Below are 18,213 nucleotides of genomic sequence, written 5' to 3'. Positions count from 1 at the left end.
GCTTTTCCATTTTTTTTCTCTGATAGTATCAGAAATAAACTACACATTTGACATCAGTATTAAAGACTCATGGAGGGGGCGAGGGCGGTAGAATCTGGGTGTTTTCGCGACTTTTTTGCGGGGAACTTCGTTTGAAACGGTATCTTTTCATGGATTAATCCAATCCTTTTTGTTCATTTCCATGACAGAAATAGGTATTTCTCACGCGAGAAGATAGTATAGGGACTATTTCCATGAGTAGTTAGCGAATAATTTGAGTTGAACAGCATACAGGACAGTTTGACATCATCATTTCTTGGAGAAGCCACGATATTAACATAGTGAGAATCTTCATTGTGGTGAGATGATACGACAGGGTGGTTTAGATCTAGTAAAACGTAAATGCATCGAGATGAAAGTTGTACCACAGTATAATTGCAAGACCCATTGCTATGTTCTGAGGCAGAATCACTGATGCTTCGTAGCACTGGTAAGTGTGGGTGAGAAGGCGCCATCACAGGGTGGGATGGGAAGGAAAGTAAATAGGTGATGCTCTTTCTTTTCAAATGACATCACAAGAGTAACAGAATTTCAGTCGGAAAACTCGCAGGACAATGGACGAGTGTCCACAACAAGACGTCTTCCATTGTCTTGGAAAATTAGGCTAAAATATGTAAAAGCATATTGATAAATTTTTGCAAAAAAATTATTAAGCCTACATTCACTTCTAAGTGCAGATCGTCTGTCATTCACACAGCACGGATATTGTATACGATCTGCAACAAGGGAAACGTTAAGTTACCAACTCGTACGGATCGCAACGTTAAAGTAATCTCTCTGTGAAACCAACATATCGAGAAATTACCAGTCTGGAGATTTTATAAAAAGACGAACTCTGGAGAGATTTCTTTTCAATGACCAAAGTTGCCAAAAACCGCTAATATTTGCGTTAACGATACTGTTGAGTCATTAACTGCATATGCATGACTAATGACTTCTGAGCTATCGACCTCGTTTTTTATTTGTACCATCAATTCTTATAGATACACACGAGAAAGGTAAGCTAAGATTAAAAGTTCGACAAAAGCTCTTTGTTTTCCTTTGTCGCATGGAATTAATGGTAACTTTATGATCAGCACATTGTCGTATGATGATGAAAGACAATCTGCGATCACTTCTCGGTAAACCCACAGGCGCTTGGAGTTGCCGATGTAGTATACGCTGAAGTCTTTCTCTAATACGATACTACGCTGACCACTCCGCGCATCTGTGGAGAAACCTTGATTCCTAACCATGGAAGGGATTACACGCTACAAAGAGAACAGTGATGAGGAACGATAACACGTCAGTGTTGAGGAGAGGCATTGGACAAGTGATGAAGACGGCGACTACAGGAAACTATGTATGATATTTTGAACTTCTGAAAAGAAATAATTCAGTAAATTTTCGATCGGATTCGAACTCACATCGTACGGCACCTAGTCACCTAGCGAAGACATCACAGTCACTTTTACAGTTAAAATTACTTTTCGAAGAAATGTATATATACGAACATGTATGTTCACTAATTGCTTTCAAGTAAGTGCTGCGCATCTCCTTTCTACTGGCTCTTAGGATGGAGTGTACAATAAACGTGTTAAACTGGTTGCAGTTGCTTATTAATGACGTTGAATTTTGAATGGGAGAGCCCAGCTGCTACCGAAAAAATATGGATATTCACAATATCACGTATACGATAATATCAGACGAAGTGAACATTCGACATAACAACATAACTATAACTGTGGCTTACTTGAATTTTATAGCCTTTGGGTTATCATAAACACATATACACTTGTACAGCTGCAATAAATCAACAATTCATACAGAAAATGTGGCTAAAAAGTCTGTTTTTAAACAAGGTCAAGGAAATACGACGAATAGATTCATTTTCAGGTCAGTTTGACCTTGATGTACCTGTGCCATGACTGACGTATAAGATAGAAAGTGACTCTGTACACAGTTCTGTTTTATTCTCCTTTTGCTTACATGTGTGTTTGCCAATCTCAGTGCAACAAGTTGAAGATACGCGTTGTGGTTGATTTTTCAGCATTATCGTCAACAGCGACAGACTTCGCAGCTAGATACAACATTTGTTAATTCATGAATGACATAACCAAGAAACAAAACGCCAAAACAAAACAGAGTTGACGTTGTTCCAAAGTGCTCGCCTCAAACGGTGATACAACGTTCCGAACGTTGCTGTCGTGTTCGTAATGGCGACCAAGAGAACTTGTGCACGGATACAATGCAGCGTTACGAACAAGCAAGACATCTGTGAAATGTGATATTTATATCTATATATAACACGTGTAATATATGACTTTATTTTTCAATCAACAGCCTATAAAAGATAATTATAACAACACAAAGTACTTGTCATAAAAGTAATAATGTCGATAATTGAAGCAAGTTGGCCTCACTACCATAAACCCGGGGTAAATACTTCAAAATTTGAATAAATATTGCACACAGTATGCTTATCTATCAACTATTAAGCGTAGAATTGTGTATATTGGTAAATCTGTCCAAATTCAATATGTTATCGTAACTATACCTATCTTGCACGGAGGAGGAAAATTGAAACACGTGCCACACAGATTTTTTTTTTAATTTTCTGTGTCTATCTCACTTCGATATCAGTCTGAACATCTCATGCGATATGGTCTATCAATCATTCTGTAGGTGTCTGTACATGATACTAGTAAACCGTGTCCTGAATGTCATCTGTTTACACAGAAACTCGGGCGCTATCGTAGATTTCCGGTTTACAATCGTGACTTGGTGATCAAGCTCTGGAGTTCCTTGGCATATCAGGATGCAGTCGAGTATAAAGCGACTCTCGGAAAACGGCATAAAACCATGGCTTGTAGCTCAAGCCATAAGAAGGTCCCATTTTCGACCAATTGGTGTGAAATGTGTAAACAATCTAAGTTGCACTGTTGGGCGAAATATCAGAGAGAGAGAGAGAGAGAGAGAGAGAGAGAAAGAGAGAGAGAGAGATGCCCAATGTATAGAGCTTGGAGCAAATACCTTTTTTCTCATCACAACACAAAAAATATGAGAGACAATAGGCAACTTTAGAGGCAAATTGAACATGACTGTCAGATACGTACAAAATATACGATCTTGACGGGTAAACAATTTATATAGTTACGATAGTAGATGAACACCATGGTGTGATTTTCAGAGGGTTTTAACTTATTTTTGGAAGTGCTTGTTTTACTCTCTGTTGTCGGATTTCTCACTTTGTACTTTTTCCATTTTTTTGTTAGTCTTTTGTTAATATGGACCACAGTGGAAAAAGTCTTTCGACTATTCTGTGTAATCCATGCACAATTTTGTTCATTTTGTGGTGTTTTATGTATCATTTTGTGCAAATAAATAAAAAACAAACAAAAAACAACAAAAAAAACAAAAAAAAAACCCACCGATATATCTGAAAAAAGATACAGCCAAATATCGCTTTGATGCCATACTATACCTGTTTGGTTGATTGCTTGATTAATCATGTTAATCGGGCCATTTGATTGATAAATTTGTTTGTTGTCAAATCTTGATATCAAACTTACTCATGGGTGTCGTATGGCAAAACAACCTCAAAGTATCATCCACGGAGGGACAATGTCAATTGTTTTACGTTGAGCACAAAAGAAAGTCATCGGGTCGGTATTTAAAGGTAGAAAAAGAGACCACATAAATGAATTTACAATGGACTGTTTCAAGGAGCAGTCCGAATTTCCGGGCATGTAATGATTATGAAATGAGTGTGTCGACTACATCGTGCAGAAGAACAATTGAAAACGTTTCGAACGTGCTCAGGTTGAATTGGTCACTGACAGTATTACATCTACTGGGCCTATACCACATTGCCTCGACATTTAATCCGGTTAGGTAACTGATTTGCTTTCAGTAAAAATTTTGTCGAAATGCCCAATCTGGAACAAGGCCAGAAATAACATTTGCTTTCGTACATTACGGTGCACTGCACCGTTCAGGTACAGCAACCGGGCAACAATACCCATATCCCTTGTTAGGTACACACACTTTTCGCATCCTTTCCTGCCAATTGTCTTATCGCAACAAAAGGTGGACAAGACCAACCACATGATTGAAGTGAACACCGAACAGGGCCTTTCTGGAGTCAGTTCAAAACTGCGCGATAGTTTACCCACAAAATCAGCCAATGTGTCTCTGAGTCAGTTATAAATAATATGGGTACACCTCTGCACCGTTAGATGTAGGGGACGCAATTAGAATTTTAGGATGTGCAATTTCTAGGGTTTCGGGGAAATCCATGCATACGAAGTTTTTCCCCGACGTTTCCATCACTTCTGACGCTTAAGCCATACCAATATTTTTCCATATATATGTTTTGCAGAAGTAGCAAAGCTGAATTTCAATTTTCAGACACCTTTGATTTACTCCTTTTAGTAGTTTTACGGCATTGTCTTCATTTTTTGATCAACGCAACACGGATTGTCCTTGACACTCAGTTCAATTTCCTGTATGGATTTTGCACACACACACACACACACACACACACACACACACACACACACATAAACACACATACATACATACATACATAAATACATACATACATACATACATACATACATACATACATACATACATACATACCATTTTGGAAAGCGAATGAGCCACAGTACGCGTCGACGGAAGGAATCAGGAAAGCAAAACTCCTTGTATATTTTGCGACGGAGACAATATTAAAACAACATCAAGTAAATGTCTTTTGATTTTATTCGCCAAGAGCGAGACAAATGCGACTGAAGTCACTATTATGGTGTGCAAGTCATACCACACTTTTCATCTCTGAGTCTTGTGAGTACATCTTCAGTTTTTGAAAATTTGACGAATTGTTGTAAAAATTACATTTGCTGAAAGTAAGTTGTTGAACAAGTAGCATATGCAACCATTGTTTGTCTTCTATGTTGTCCAGAAATGAAACATGGAGCATTTTGTTTTACAACCTTGTGCTTCACTGCATCAGTAGAAGGGTAATTCAGCGATATCGGAAACTCCAAAGGCCTGTGTAGACCTGGCAACTTCACCATTGGAAACCAGATATGAACTGAAAATGCTCAGGTGTTTCATTATATATTGCAGTTATGTGAAATTTGAACCTTTGCCACATGTTTGCAACTTCATTTAAAGTGTTATGATCAACATAATGAACAATATTCACCACAGATTAATACTAAAGATCATTAAGTATTCAAATATGTAATTAGCTGAAATAAAAATACTTTATTTCTTTGACTGCTGTCATTGTATCACCACTTTACATAGCAAGTGTAATTGCCTTTGGTCAAGTCCTTCAAGCAATGTATGCCAAACTGTGAAAGCTTATTACATATGCAAGTTATAAGCTGACAAGAAAATGCGACATGACTTTCAATATTGTTATAACCTGCTATAATCATCAATGTACATAGAATGTTTTGCCAATTTGATCAAGTAAATCCAAGTATATATCCCTAACTAGGAAAGTTCATTAAATATGCAAATTAGAAACTGGCTGAAGTAAAAATGCTTAATGACTTTCAAGGATGTTGTATCATAGTATCTTCAATATATGCACCAAGATTAGTCAACTTTGGTCAAGTCAATTCAGATATATATCCCTAATTAGGAAAGCTCATTAAATATGCAAAAAAGAGATTGGCTTAAGTAAAAATGCTTCATGACTTTCAATAATATTGTATCATACTATCTGTAATGTACATAGCAAGTTTCGTCAACTTTGGTCTAATCAATTCAGAAAAATATCCCTAATTTCAAAAGTTCATTAAATATGCAAACTAGGAGTTGGATGAAGTAAAAATGCTTAATGACTTCCAAGGATGTTGTATCATAGTATGTTCAATCATAGACACTGTCTATGGTTCAATATATGTAGCAAGTTTCATCAATTTTGGTTGAGTCAATTCAGATATATATATTAGATATATATATATATATTCAGATATATATTAGGAAAGTTCATTAAATATGCAAATTATGAATCGGCTGAAGCAAATATGCTTAATGACTTTCAATAATGTTAAATCATAGCATCTTCAATGTACATACCAAGTTTCGTCAAGGAAAGTTCATTAAACATGCAAATTAGCAATTATCTTTCAGGTCTTCCCTTAATGTCTTTCACGGTTGATATATCTTATTATGATCAACATTTGTAGCAAATCTCATCAAATTGTGTGCAGTCATTCTCAGAGTAGATCCGTTTTTCTAAAATCACTAATTATGCAAATGAGCAAAATGTAAGGAAGCAACATCCACCAAAAACTAATCAGTTCTTGTCATTCGCTAACTGAATCTATGTACCAGATTTGATTTGATCTGATGAGCTGTTTTTGAGATATCGAGCACACAGACAGCCGGACAGACAGACAGACAGACATTACTGCAACATTAGCTCATATGTATGAACACGTGAGCTAATGACAGAACTAAGCCAAACAATGGTGATGACAATGTTAGAATGAGATCGTTAAGACCTGAGTTACAGGATCTTATCACAGTCACTCCAATTCGCTTCTTGACGATGAGAGATGTGTGTAGGTGCAAACAATGCAGTTGTTGTTGTTGGGTACAGCAACTGGTAAACGGTCTATCATAATTTTTTTAAAATCTTGGTTTAAAATCCATGTAAAAAGCAGATATGTGCTCCTGTGTGATATGTGATCACAAAATAAAGTTCAACCCAAAAAGATTTTGATAAAAATCTCTACACGGAGGAGTATGGTGGATATTGCAATAACCTTTATTGACAGACCTTAGCACCATCACTAACTTACATGGCCATACATTGTACAAAAGAGACATACACAATATATATTCTTGTAATATTCGCATTATACAGAAATCTGACATCAATACAAATGGAACAGTATTGGGATAATTGCACTGGGTTGATAAGTGTTATTATTTTTCTAGGATTACTTTGTGGCAAAGAATTAAAATGATACACTATGATATCTCATTGTAATATTCATGCAAATTTACATTTTATGAGATAAAAACAAGGAAAAAACTTAGCCTGGATTTCTTTAGCAACTCCCGTGCAATTATCCCAGGATATTTTCCTTTATGTTCATTGAATAATCAACAGGAATAATACATTAATTAATGGCCTACAGAAGTAGTCACGTGACAAATTATCACGTGTCAGTGTCAAAGATTTACAGGAGAGAGCAAGTGTACAGTTTATATACAGAAATCATTGAAAACTACGGTATCAACACTTAGGGTATACATCACAAACATGATTTAAACTTTTCAGTTGCTGTTTGTAATATTAAATGTACATACAAAACCATTATTTTGTGTATGGAATATTGTGCAAAATGATACAAGAATGAAGAAAATGACACTGATGTACAGGTTTGTGCAATGTCAAGGGCAGAAGATGGAGAAATTGACTGTCTCGTGCCATGGGGGTTGATGACATGGATGATTTGGACACTGGCATTGCCAGCCAGGAAAACAACATTGAAATGACTGATACTGCCAAGGCACAGGGGCTTGTACAGTGAACAGACAAAATGAAACAGAGACAGGAAGCATAACTTCAGCTGCACAAGTTCTGCTATCGATCAAGTCTGGACATCTCTTACGATGCATTGCACCATTGGCATTTCCATTCAAACATTTCAATTGAAAGGCCATGTCTCGGAGTCACGGGGGAGAATGTCAAAGGGCTATCATCAGATCTATTGCTGTTATCCTGACCATACAGAAAAACACAATGGACGGTCAAGTGTTTCATCTGAGGAGCTGTATGATCTCAAAAGTCTGCATTCTTGCAAGGGTTGGCTATCATGACTTCCAAACTATAGTAACGCCTCTTGTTGCTCACCCCCCCCCCCCACCAATTACTGCCTTGTTATGCCATGGGGAAGCATAGTAAACACCGAGTGGCAAACAAAAAAGCAGTGTAGGCAGTGTGTGTGTATGTGTGACTGACTGGGGATAGGCTATAGTGGTACAACCACTGTTCAACACACCCTAGGGAGTGAAACACCATTACGAATACATGTAATCAATATCAATATGATGATTACAATGCATTTTGACACTGAAAGCCGGTCAAAACAAATGAATTAGAACTGCCACTGCCGCTGGTATACATATTATGCTGACTAATGTAGCACAGGAAAAACATGATGATGATGATGATAATACTAGTGCATCACAAGGCCATGCAATATCAAAACTGCACTTCATCAACACTAAGTAGTCCCCTTGGACTTGACATACATGTGAAGCGGCCTGGCAATCTCACAACACAAGCAAACACAGCAGCTGCAGAATTCCATGCACAAATTTCCAAATAAAGCATTTCTGCAATTTACTCCTACAAATCACAATAGTAATTGTGATCAAGACAGTGATCAGTCACTTGATATTGGACGCCACACTTCCAAGTTCTGCATAAAAGCCAATGGATGTACGGTTTACAAGGTCAAGAATGGAGTTTATAGTGTCACATAATTAACCTGGCAGGTAGTGATATCTTATTGCTCTTGTTGCAACGGACTGTTGTTGAATTAACCAATCAGGATCTCATTGTTAGACGTTTCAATAAATTAAGCAGGTCATCCACCCTATGACATTCCTGACCCTTTGGTAAGTGCTCCCGTGGGAAATCAGAAATTACATGTAGGTGCGATTGCTTGCTCTGTCTCAATACAGCAGCATCAGCAACGGTGCATCTGCATATTGCATTTGAAAAATGACATGCTCACTGAGTTGGGTTTCAGCACAGGATGGTTTCAATGTAAGCTGTTCAACTTCCCAGATGGACAGCAAGTGTTATGCATCATATCCGTTATGATTCACTGCCACAAAAAGATCTTATGTATATTTGATGCTGACTGAGCCATATGGGTAAAATTCTTATCTCTTTACCTGAAGGAATAAAATCCATATGGAAATCTTTGAAAGGATTGGAAGTGGGATTAACAAAAACATTATTGGTTTGAAAATGATACATCAGGCTAGCAAAAATACAGACAGGATACCAGATCCTCTGACTCACATACAATTCTTGTCTCTGTATTCTTCAATCATGATAACTGAAGTTTACAAACATTACAAATATCATTTGAAAATAGACATTATAATTCCTGGATGAACAGTCAAAGAAGGCAGTATTTCATAAGGTGCTTTAAATAAACTCTTTGTTTGCCGTCCAAGGGCTGGAAGGTTTTGAGGAAAAATTAAGAAAACAAACACAATGTTAACACAATTACAAAGAAAAATGTTATTTTTCCAAAGGAAACCAAATAAAAATTGAGCTTATGTTAATACACTTGTTTTTGGCTGTGTTTTTTTTTTACTTGGCAGGTTTTTCAAAAATCCAAGGAGGCAAACAAAGAATTCTCTTTAAATGGCTTAATGTAAAGTTACAACTTACAGTGTTATCCTTGCATCTTTCATTATACATTTTACATTTGATAATATCAGTTTCAAAATTGCTAGCAACATACACAGGTCCTAATTCAACACCTCTCCACTTCCTGTGTGGTCAGAGTGTGACTTGTAACCCCGAAGTCACAACAAAGTGCCTTGATCAGCAAGTCACAAAAAGTAGGTGGAGTACAGGCTATCTGTTGTTGGCAATTTTTTTAATTAACATGATGATGTTGTGACTTGTGTGAATGAATACCAATGAAATGTATTGGGCTTTTAATAACGTGTAAGTGATTTGTCATAAATTTGCATCGGTACACGGAGGATGATTGATGTGTTTGATGTAAGAGCGGTGGCACAGTCGCTGACATTGACAAGTTGTTTGCTGCTCATGATATGCCATGCCGATCCACAGTCCACGACAAGGTCGCCCTGAATTAATGACGACGACTTCCATTAGTATGCTATATGTAGAGTCAAATAATATGAACATTAGCAATGGAATCATCTGAGACGGCAAAGTGATGTCTATGGTAGATCTTCTGAGACACTGAAATCATCCATCATTAATACTGATTAAAGTTACGCTGTCAAATGTACCAATGCATATCACTGACAACTCTGTAGAATGCACAACTGTGTGCATCACAGTGCACATCAAATTATCGACACCACTCTTACTTCACATAAATCACCTATCTTACATCTACTTCAAAAACTGAAACCTCATTTACTGATGAGATACTTACAACATTTTAAAGACAAATAAATATGGTGAGGTATTGTAACGTAACTGGAGGTTGACAATTCACTTTGCTGAGTGGAAATGCTAGCTGTGGCTAGACATCGGCGTGTTTCTCTTTCTTGTGTCGCAAGTGATACAAATAAAATTTTAAAAAAGTACAGAAGCGAAAATAAAAACCTGAAAATTGACAAGGACTTTATCAGATAGCACAGATGTGCTGGTAACTCAGTGAAGATTACAAAGCTACATAAACTACAGGCGGCAGGAAAATGTTATCTCTCTTTAAAATACTTACTACATGTATCTACAAAAACTGTTATTAAATCCAAGGGTAATGGAGTCCATCTATGCTGATGCTGTATGAGTTGTTTATGGGATGAAAGAGGCTTAGATTAACTATACATTGGTTTCAAGTTTTAAATAATCAATGGTAAACTACTAATTATACATAACCTGGTCTCATATCATGTCAAAGGTTACTGAAGAAATTACTGAAGAAATGTTTGAATAATAGGACACAAAATTATCTAAATGTCCTAATGTAAGACATATTTTCAACTTGAATGCTGGTGAAAATAACTTAAATTTCCCATCAATCTCACAAGTATTTGAAATTGAACACTCCAATAATATATCATAGGTGGCTTTATTTACACGTGGTAGCCATAAATATTCAACATTGCACATGGTTTGGGCAACTCTGCCCTGGCAAAGACTTGATATGAACGTGAAAAAAATATGTTGTCAGGTAGAAAAGCAACATTGCCAACAGAAGTTTACACAAATTATTTATAAAAAAATTTAACGAGCCACTTCAAAGAAAAGTAAAAGATTCTGCAGGACAATCTCTTCAACTCAAAAACCTTAATCTGCTTGCACCTTATGGTAATGAAGAAAACTCAGTCTAGACATTTAGTGTAGACATTTGGATTTCTTCCAAAGAACGCTACGCTTACTTGCTGAGAATTTAGTACTGATACAATCGCACAATGAAATTCTAATCTTTCTTTATTATTCCCAGTAAAACCAACCTCATACACTGATCAGTATGTTTTTGCAAAACTTATCTTTGTTTCCCTGACATTGTGTCACAAACTTACTGTTATTTAACTTCAAAAATTTTGCATTGCTTTTCTTGAATTAATGCTGAAATAAATAAACCCCCACATTAATCAACTTGAGCTACATTCACTGGTTTTTGCAACCGCTTCAGGGATAATTGTTTTTTCCAAGGTTGTAATGTTTCTATAAATTTACAATTGTTGATGAAATTTCAAAATGCGTCATCAATAAATCAGAAAATAATTTATCAGAGGATTAGCACAAAGCATGGACACTTTGTGCATCATAAATTTCTCTGAGCAAGTCTCTCCACAGTTTGAGCAACTAACCGCTCGGCAAGACTGAGTATCCCTTTAATTGGCCGCCATTTCTTCTTCATGTTGGTTGCTGGTGTTGGCAGTTAGCTTACTGAGTCGCACAATTTCATCGGACAGCAATTCGACGTCCTGTTTGTTACAATGAAGGAAAACAAGAAAGGAGAAATGACATATCAATAAACACCTACTCTGACATATTTGGATGTGTTAAATTTCTTGTATAGCAATGGAGATTATACATGCATATCACAGTTCCAAACAGCACACATGGTTTGTGACAAACAAATCTCATAGCTGACATGATATTAATGCAGGTGACACACAAACAAGTTTTGCCAATTCTTTATAATTGTATATGTAAATAACAGTAGACAAGATATGTAATGAGAAACATTGGTGTCCCCATTTTACTTTTTTTGATGCAGTTTGTAGAAATATATATGTATTACATACTTGGATTCTAGCCAGCTCAACTTGCTTTATGCCAAAGTTTAGCCTTCCAAAAATTATGGTGCTGATTAAGACTGAGGCATTGTTATTTCCTTTCATACAGTAAGTGTAGATTTCCAACACGTTCAATGCAAGTGACTTTTGGATGTAGGAAGAAACAAGTAGGTTGCTGACCAGCTGAAAAGCACTGAGTCAGCAGTTTTTCATCAGGTCTTGTATCAAGAGACAATAATTTTGCAATTTCTCCAGAAATCAGAATGGCAATACCACATATTAAATACATTTTCCACGATGCTTTGATGTGTTAAGACTTGTGAAAGTTTCAGGAAAGTGACAATAATAACATTTCCCTGCGTTTCTACATGCAAGTCAATGGTATTTGCTAACACTGCACTATTCATGGGTGGTCACCTATGTTAAGTTTAAGTAACACAGTATTTTTCATTATTTTAATCATTTTTCTCTTTCCTCAAAGAAGTCTTTTCATATTCAGTTGAAAGCAAACCAAGTTACCAGTTAGTCACTAGCTGTTAGAACTTTACTCTGCTAGAAGACCTACGGCAGAAATTATTTGATGATTTCATTGCATGCATTATTAATGTACTTGTAATGCATAATCAGATTTGGACAGCTGATAACCAATCAGGCTACCATAATGAGAATAACAAGTCCAGACATGAAACAAAAACAACCAAAATAGGGTCAAAAGACAGACACATTGTTCCTTGATGCTATTACAGTACAAACAAACAGAAAAAAACATACTAATTTAACTTTCAAAACAAACTGATGGTCATCAAAGTGAGTATCTTATTTCAGGCTATTCAAATCCCTTTCCCATGGGAAAAATGAAAGCCTTTGACACAGATGTACAGATATCAATCATAATGATAATTATGGATATTTATGGCATTATGCATTGTTTTCTGGGGTCATCAGACAATGGGTAATATAAATTACATGACCTTCAAAGCAAAGGTACATATTTTTCCATACATACAATGATAAACTATTGGAACAGATATGAAAGCCTTCCCTGCAGCAACTACAGGTCACCGTATAAAAGGTTTTATCCTTGACTGTAGTTAGCAATCATATCCTTGTTGTGAAAGTTTCATAAAACGTTCATTCAAAACAAGACAAATCCTGTTTATAGAGTCATTGTTCAATTTGAAATGACTGCAAAATGGACAAAATGACTAAAAGTATGAATATGTACAGTTGATTTCAGCATTTATCAGATCCTGTGTTTTAACATTTTGAGTTATCTTGTGAAATGCATTTTGTACCATCAAATCCAAAGAAAGTCTTGTCCTTTGTTTAGCTTGTTGGCCAAAATCAAACACGGAGGAACAACCTGTATGATGATGTAGTATGTTGATGATTCTGTTTTTCCAGTCATGAAAACTACAATTACTCACTACTAATTGTTGCATTCATAAATATGACAAACTGCTGCTGAACTGAAGCTTGAACACTTTCACCACCGTGGTATGACCAAAATCTATACTATCCCTACCCCCACCCCTTTGTGTGCCATTGCCAAAGCGTCCATAAAAACTGACCACCTAACCTCAGAATGTCACCAGGTCAGTAAACTTGCCATTGCCAAGTTTGGTGTGGTGTGTGTGGACCTGTTCATAGGAATCAGGTTGAACAGGTTAACCTTTTGAGCGCCAAAGTCAATTTTTGTCATCTTTAGAAAATATACTCTAGTCAATTTTTTTCAGATTTTTGTCAAAATTTTGATAACAAACTGTATCCAATGAAATGTGATGTCCATCTGGCCCAAAGTTATAAAAGAATTACAGAAAAATTCATAATTTTTTTTGTAAATGTTGCACTAAAGTTTTGATTGGAACAATTACAGCACTCAAAGGCTCATCCTTCTATGGGACACATTAGGATCAAATCGTGGACAACCACACATTCATGCTGCCTTACCTTTTGCAAATGCATGTTTTTTGTCAGTGTTTCCTCCAACATCCTCTGCAGTTTACGATTGACCTCCTTGCTACTCTCCTCCGAGTCCTCACCTTTCACTAAGTCCATCATTTTATGGAGAGTTGTCTTTTTCTCTGGAGTTGACGGGGTCAAATCTGAACCATACAACAGAAAAAGACTAAAATTATTCAGTTGAAGACATGAAAACTGCTAGACTCAGAAAACTGCTACACTCAAAATTTCTAGTAAATTTTCATTATATATAAAATTATATCCAGGTGATCTCTTTTCATTCAGAGGTCTATTTATTTTTTTGCCCAATGCTAGGAAGTGGGATCATTTGTGTGGCAAATGAAAGGTGTTGCATGCCGCTACAAGTAAAGATTTGATGGCGCTTGTGACAGTCAGTAATAACAAACCATATCACTATTTTGAATTTTAGCATCAAATTAAACAATAACTTTCACAGATTAAAGCCCTGTTTTACATATAGAATAGTTAAAGTGTCATTCATATGAAGATATTAACACTAGCTTATTATGCTATGGGTATTCCAGGCTGTAAAATACCTCATGCTGTTTGCACTAAATCCGAGAAAATTATGTATATGCTGAACTCTGGATAGTGATAATATAGGATTATTCACAAAATACTGGGATTTATTGTCCAAGTTCAACATACAGCAGAGGTATTGTATTGGCCATGACACTGAGTGTCAATGACAACATAAAGTGAATATTGCAGGGGGACATAAATTCTTGCATTTTTATGACCTCATCATCACACACCTTTAAAGTCTAATTTTAAAGCAATGTCATGAACATAGTGTTTTTTAACTACCCTGCACATGCACTGGGTTGTGCAACTGTGTGCCGACTAGGTACACCACCAGCATGTAAGCTTTGAGTATAGAACAAAAATTCAACCATTGCAATGAAGAAGAAATCACACTTCAGCAAAATTATTTCGCATAAATACATATCACCTGGCTGGTCTTTGTACTCTATGAGTTATTGATTTGAGATATGCATTTCTTTTTCAATAATGAGATTGTCTCAGATTTCCCCCACGTTTACAAAAAAACGTCTGAGAGGTCAAAGGTCATATAACGTCCAGTTGCACGCACAGTTACAGGATTGCGTTTCCGTTTCATTAGACTCCGCGCTCAATGATACCGAAGTTTAGCATGTTAAAGAACTCCATAGATTACAAACACAGGTGTGCAATAAGTGGGTTTATAATTTACTTTGAACCATGTTCTGGTGTTGCACTAAGGGAAAAACAGTGCACCCATATTTGTACAATAAATTGCCATACAAAATTTCCGTACGCTTTGTCTAAATATGGGCATTTGCAGATAGTTTCATTCTTTTCACTGTGCGTGTTGCTGTTTGCAAATGTTCCACTTGTAATGTGTATTTCAGTAATCACCTTTGACTCCTGACATATGACTAAATATTAGGGCAATCTGGTCCTCAAGCTGTAGCAAACGTGTACAAAAACGAGAACACGTCAGTATATCAGCTGCAACTCCTGATAGCTGATCTTACATTGTGAGATAGTACAATTTTTATTGCAGTGAGATAAAATTCTGAGATTTTCCTTGGATACATATGTGATAAGATTACTGGAAGATTCTTGTTGTCAAGGTAACGGTATCAGTATTGGGGTCTAAATAAATCATACGCCATGCATTAGCAAGTAAAGGTACAGTATATGGACATGTCTTAGCCACTCATTTGGACCTTGATGTTACATCCATAGATTAGCGAGCATATTTTATGCCTGATTCTGTTGTCTATGCATCTGCTGTGTTTCTTGTTACTCACTGTTTCAACCAACACTTACAAAACAGAGTAAAGAACTTGACAATGTTCTTGGTTCAGGGTCAATTTTTTAAACAATACTGTAGAACTCTTGGATGCAAGAATATACAGTAAAAAGAATTACAGCGAAGAGCTGAGTTTAAATCAAAGTCTATAGTGATTACATATGTGAAGTTCAGTCTGTAAAATCTGAAACAGCAAGACTGGTGTCAACAGATGAAAAATTTTCATCTCATAATAAACATGTAAGGACTTACAAAATTCATTGACTAATGCAGAGTGACAGTTGTCTTCAGTGTATTCTAGCCAAATATTTGTCACTCATGCTGAAACAATTCTCTGCATTCTGCTCATGTCAACAGACCATTAGACTTATGAGTCATGAACATGTAAGATGCATATATATGACATAGTTTATCAAAAAATACACTATACAAAGAATATAATGTTTAACCCTTTGAATGCTGTAATTTTTCCCGCCAAAATTTTAGTGCAACTTTTTACCAATTCTTTATGAATTTTTCTATAATTTTTTTGATAATTTGGAACCACATGAACATCACATTTCATTGGCTACAGTTTTTTATCAAAATTTTGAGAAAAATTTGAAGAAAATTGACTGATGTATATTTTTAAAGGCGACAAAAATTGACTTTGGTGCTCAAAGGGTTAACAATGTGTATCTCCATTACAATACTCAACTTCTAAGGCACTGTCAACAAATTCTTTGTTTACCGTCCACAAACTTTCCTTAATCCTACCCTCCTAAAAAATTAAACACAATATAAATTATACACTAATTTTGTATTTTGTTAGACGGGGTAAAGAAAATAGCTATTTCTGATTTGTAATGACTTTAACATTGTGTTTGTTTTTTATTATTTTGCATGAAAACCTACCCATCTGTGTAAGGGAAACAAATAATTTTATTAAAGGTGCCTATGTCCATCCAGCAACATTCTCATAGGCTGCTTTGAAAATCATGATTACATAGTGAGTGGAAAAGTGATATTTGAGTATGAGTTACCAGTAATTCTCTACAACAAAGCTGTTTATTTCATCACTTCTCTAGCCACTGATGGCATTTTCTTTTGACACAATACATTGACAGTTGACATTAAACCTTGCGATAATATGAATGGAATCATTCATGTGAAATTAAGATGCCTGCCCATGTGTTGCACACTTTTTCAATGACCCTCTTTTTGACGGCATTCATCAAACGAAAAACAGACGTTCATCAGATATCTTTACATCAAAAACAGACAACAAAATCTTAGCATGGCCCTACTTGTGTATGCCCATATATTACACTACTCAATGAGTTTTCACAACTTGCTCATTGGTGGACGATACTGTGAAATATTGCCACGTCTGCATTCTTCTGACTTCAGTGAAAGTTAGCAAAGGCAATTACTGAATGGTTTACAGGAAGGCCAAGAAAAATAAAAACTTTGTTTCTCATCCTAGGCATAGTTCAAAAATGATGCGGTGAGGTGGGTTTTTTAACTTTCAAATTTTTTTTTTATTCTTCAATCGACAAGAACACGGAAAAAACATGAAAACAACATACGAATGAACGCAGAGATAAATGCACAGCAGTGCTGCTTTATTAATTTTGTATAGCAACAGTTCTGCAGTTTGACTTCTAGTGCAGCAATGTACAGTTTTGACAGCGTAATATAACAGTGACATATGTGTACAGTTCTGAATGGAATGTTAGCGTCAGTTATTTTGTTTACAGTTCTGTTTTATGTAGCACTGTATTATGCACTAACGTCAGGTATTTTTGCGTTTATTTTTTTTATTTTCTCATGAGCAGAAAAAAGGTTGACGCGGTGGGTCTAATTGATGCGCGTGTGGATGAGAAACAAACTTTTCATTTTTCTTGGCCTTAGCAAAAGCTGATTAATTAACAAGTACAGGTGACAGCTGGCAAACAATAAATTAATCAATGCAAAATAAAATTGCTGAGTTATTACAGAGTGAAAAAGCTGTTTCAGATGACCTTTCTGATCTTTATGTCCACAGATCATAAATTTTTGACCCTTATTTTATTCACAGATTAGAAAGATGACATGAATAAACAAGTATCCATTATTTAGATTTTACATAGATATCGTTCTGTGCATTAAAACGTGACAAAGAATTCCATTCATCTGGAAATATGAATGCATCTGTTGGTATTATCCTTTGGTTTTTTTAACCATTTTGATTTTACTGCTTACTGTCTTGTTTCAAGCAACACTGTTGATATTTGGTGAAGTGGAACATACACCTTCTGGTGGTGTTGTCAAACCTGTTGAATATGTAAATATGGTAACCATATGATGACCTGGTGTATATAATTTGGAAATATTGGTTTTCAAAAGTTGTCATGTTAAACGCCCGGTAGCCCTAACTTTTG

General features: G+C 35.9%; 1 protein-coding gene across 4 annotated transcripts in view; it reads right to left on the bottom strand.

Annotated features, from left to right (window-relative positions):
• Nucleotides 1–11,369: 11,369 nt before the first annotated feature.
• LOC139134783 (GRIP1-associated protein 1-like) overlaps nt 11,370–18,213 on the bottom strand; it is a 45,030-nt gene continuing 38,186 nt past the window's right edge. For all 4 annotated transcript variants that reach the window (XM_070701838.1, XM_070701840.1, XM_070701839.1 and 1 more), the window contains 3 exons: nt 13,981–14,135; nt 11,595–11,715; nt 11,370–11,558 (listed from right to left, as the gene is read on the bottom strand). In XM_070701838.1, the coding sequence (XP_070557939.1) occupies nt 11,623–11,715; nt 13,981–14,135 (248 nt within the window). In that variant the 3' untranslated portion in view covers nt 11,370–11,558; nt 11,595–11,622. The remainder of the gene's footprint in view (nt 11,559–11,594; nt 11,716–13,980; nt 14,136–18,213) is intronic.

The sequence above is a fragment of the Ptychodera flava genome, chromosome 6, assembly GCF_041260155.1.
Source record: "Ptychodera flava strain L36383 chromosome 6, AS_Pfla_20210202, whole genome shotgun sequence".
Taxonomy (NCBI): domain Eukaryota; kingdom Metazoa; phylum Hemichordata; class Enteropneusta; family Ptychoderidae; genus Ptychodera; species Ptychodera flava.
The sequence above is the reverse complement of the archived record's forward strand: the minus strand, read 5'-3'. Positions and strand labels throughout refer to the sequence as shown.